This window comes from Camelus ferus, chromosome 9 (genome assembly GCF_009834535.1).
Source record: "Camelus ferus isolate YT-003-E chromosome 9, BCGSAC_Cfer_1.0, whole genome shotgun sequence".
NCBI classification, from domain to species: Eukaryota; Metazoa; Chordata; class Mammalia; order Artiodactyla; family Camelidae; genus Camelus; species Camelus ferus.
Window position 1 is genome coordinate 24808501 of NC_045704.1, and position 3418 is coordinate 24811918.

A 3418-nucleotide genomic window follows, 5' to 3' on the forward strand; every position below is an offset into this window, starting at 1 on the left:
TGACGTCCTCCCCCGAGGAGGACCTGGGGACCTCCTACCAGTGCAAACTTTGCAATCGGACCTTTGCGAGCAAGCATGCGGTTAAACTTCACCTCAGCAAAACACACGGGAAATCGCCAGAGGACCACCTTCTGTACGTTTCCGAGCTAGAGAAGCAGTAGCATTTGCTTTCGATTAAAATGACTGTCATTTGCTTTGAGGGAAACTGTTGCAGGCACCTTAAGGCCCCTCTGTCTTGTTCTTGGCACATGTTCCTATTTTAACTGCAGAGAATCACTCTGGGCTGGACTGTTTTGTATAACTGTACAGTGTTTAATAGAGGTGCGTCATCAGCTGTGGTTACTGGTAAAATATGAAGGTTAAAACGCAGTGGTAAGTGTTTGGAACTTTGTGTAAATGGGATTTAGTTGTGAGCATCCCCCGATGCTTCAAGCTGCATGCATTAACAGACAGTTTAATTAAGCATTTATGACGAAATCGGGCACACTTTTCCACGCGGCTCGAGTGTGCTGGCATTTTTCACCCTTTCATCTTTAGCCCTCTGAGTACTTTGAAGCACTTTTGCATTAATTTGATTAAAAAAAATAAAGTAAAATAATAATAATGTATGAAGCTCTGTTTTTTAAACTCCTTACCAGCTTAGTTATAATTAATAATATGAACCTCCATTTATGCAGGTCTGCAGGGGTATAACACGCCTTGAAATTTAAAAGAATATTATTTTCACATTGAAACATAGATGTATATATTGTATAGATTTCAGACTCTCTTATGAAAAATGTGATTGTGGTTAAATGACCTTTTTTTCCTGCATTTATAGCAACAGTGTTTTATGTACCTGCTATGCTCTGGGCATAAGCCGTGCCTATGTACAGTGTATATTTCTTTTTCTTTTTTTTTTTTTTTAAGGTCTATGGGTTTTGTTTTTTACATGCAAACATTGTAAATTATACAGAAGATACCACAGATAGCATTTATAAAGTATACAGAAACATTATCTGAAAGCAAAGTATGATTGTTTGTTTTGCTATACAGTACATCTATATTGATAGAGGTTCATGTTTAAATTATACATATTTATTAGTGTCATATTATCATTTGTTTTGAGCAGTCTGAATAAATGAGGCCAGGAAATACATCCATGGCAGGCATCATAACTATTTTGCACATGATTTTTAAACGTATTTATTAGAAATCAAAAAAAAAAAAAACAAAAAAACAAACCAACGCTCAAAATAAACTCAGTGCTCAAAGGGTTAAGTCTATTTGCAAAGGAAAAAAAAAGAACAAAAAAAAAAAAGAGAGAGAGAGAGAGAGAGAACTTGTACTGTATTTCCTAAACATTGATAAAGCCTTTAAAATGTTTGTACTGTAATACTTTGCTTAAAAGTCACGAGGCATTCTGTGATACAACCTCTTTGACTTATTTATAAGCCCTCTTGGTTGCTATTCCATATTATAGGATGCCTTTTTATTTCAATTGGTAACTTTCTGTTTTGTTCTTCCTAATTACCCTCCCAAGATCCCACACTGCAGCTTTATCTTTAGGCTTATGAAAGGTAACCCGTGGTTACCGGCTCTCCAAGTGATTCTGTTCTTCTCCATTTTTGGCAGTTAATTTGCAGAAGTAACTGACAGCTGACACCATATGAGAACCTATGTATAAAATATTGGCATGTAAACAGCACAGACACTGTAACACACTCTGTGCCCTGTTCTGTTGTTGACAATGAACCACCATTATGTGACTCTTCATATAACCCTCTTTTCTACGGCAGCATTAAAATTGTCTTTTTGCTATAATTTTGTGTTGCGTTCACAATTATGTCTGAAATGTGCTACGACTAACGAGCACATTAAAATTAAATTGTATGCGATCTGTTTACGACTGAGTTGGTTGCTGTGTATGCCAGGTGCTGGCAGTCAGAAACCGCCCGTAAATCGGGGAGCTTTAGTGAACTTTGGCGTTTGGAGAGCAGCAAGCACTCACTCAGAGGCGGCGTGGACAGAATTTCCCCCAAGAATAAAAATGTAAAAGAAAGGAAGATGGTCCCAGGAGGTTAGCTTCTCTCTGGGAAGGCGCTGTTATCAAATACGGGAGCGGGGCTTCAGTCACACCCAGTGACCTGCCTGGGGGCCGGATCAGAGAAGTCCACGTCGGGATTCTGAGTCCTGCCCGAGGCAGATGGGAGGAAAGGTTTGGGGCAGACTCTGTGCAGGGCGATGCCTTCTTGTTGTCTCGGGATTTTCAAGGATCAGAAAGCAGAGCCCAGCTGGGCAGGTGGGCTTTGGGGTCCCCACTCTCTCCTGCGCTAAAGCAACCACTGATAACGAGGTGCAGGGGGAGCGGGGAGCCTGAACCCATCCACGGGAGGAGTGGGGAGAGCATTTATATGATAATCACAAGCTTTTATTAGCCCTGGCAAATCATGCCAACAAAACGCTGGGAACATCATGTAAAATTGTAAAATACCTTTATTACTATATTCAAACTACTCGTGCGGTTATGTGGAATCGTAGCTCCTAACCTAGAATTATACAAATGAGAGATGTATCACATCCGTGTAATATATAAAACACCTCCATGTTAAAAAAAATAGTCTTTTATTAAAAATTTAAATTAAGCCCTTTGAGAGACATTCGGCTACACACCTACTTTTTTTTTTTTTCCGTTCATCTCCACCCCTTTTTGTCAAGATGAGGCCAAAATTTCTGTCTGCTCTACTTTGTCTCGGCAATCCATCTCTCTCCGGGTTTTTAGAGGAAAACTCACTAGAGTTTAAAACAGGTTTTTGGCAAGAAGGGAACTGCGTGCTGGCTCTGCCCTCGCCTTGTGGCGGTACATGGTTGGGCTGTGCCCTCCGGCGGTGCAGAAAGGGCTTCTGGCCTCACCCCTCCCCGGCTCCTCCCTGGTGGCCGCTGCGGTCCCTCCGAGAACACTTCTCAGCCCCGTCCACCCTTACCTGGGAGGAGGCCTGGGACACCATCCGTGTCCCTGGGGGACTGGCTCCTCCTAGAACCTGGCTCAGGGGACGGAGACACCCTCCCTCCCCGTGCCTTCCGCATCTTCACATCCTGAAGCCCAGATTTCCACTCTTGAATTTTTCACAGGTTAAATATAGCATCGGTTTATTAGAATCCAAAGTCCTGCATCTAACAGATTAAACTGACAACACTTCCATCACCACCAGGGCCCATGTGGCTTGAAGGGAGATGGGATTCGTGGAAGTGATTGTGGGAACCCCACCCCCCTTTACAGTTTGGGAGAAGAACCTGATGCCTGGCCCATCTTCTCCTCACCCCACTCCTGGGATTAGCTTTAGGACTTTAGTTTGGGTGTAGAAATGAGGATTTATCACCAAGGTAGGTAGCAGGTTATGTGGCTCACTCCCCACCCCTCTGCCCCCCGGGCCCATAG

The 3418-nt window shown here is 42.8% G+C and overlaps 1 protein-coding gene across 1 annotated transcript in view; it reads left to right on the top strand.

Moving 5' to 3' along the window:
• The window catches only part of TSHZ3 (teashirt zinc finger homeobox 3), a 73543-nt gene extending 71658 nt beyond the window's left edge, over window positions 1-1885 (top strand). Inside the window, exon 3 of the mRNA XM_032486221.1 lies at window positions 1-1885. This exon is cut by the window's left edge and continues 3036 nt beyond it. Within this exon, the coding sequence (XP_032342112.1) occupies window positions 1-161 (161 nt within the window). The 3' untranslated portion in view covers window positions 162-1885.
• Window positions 1886-3418: the final 1533 nt, after the last annotated feature.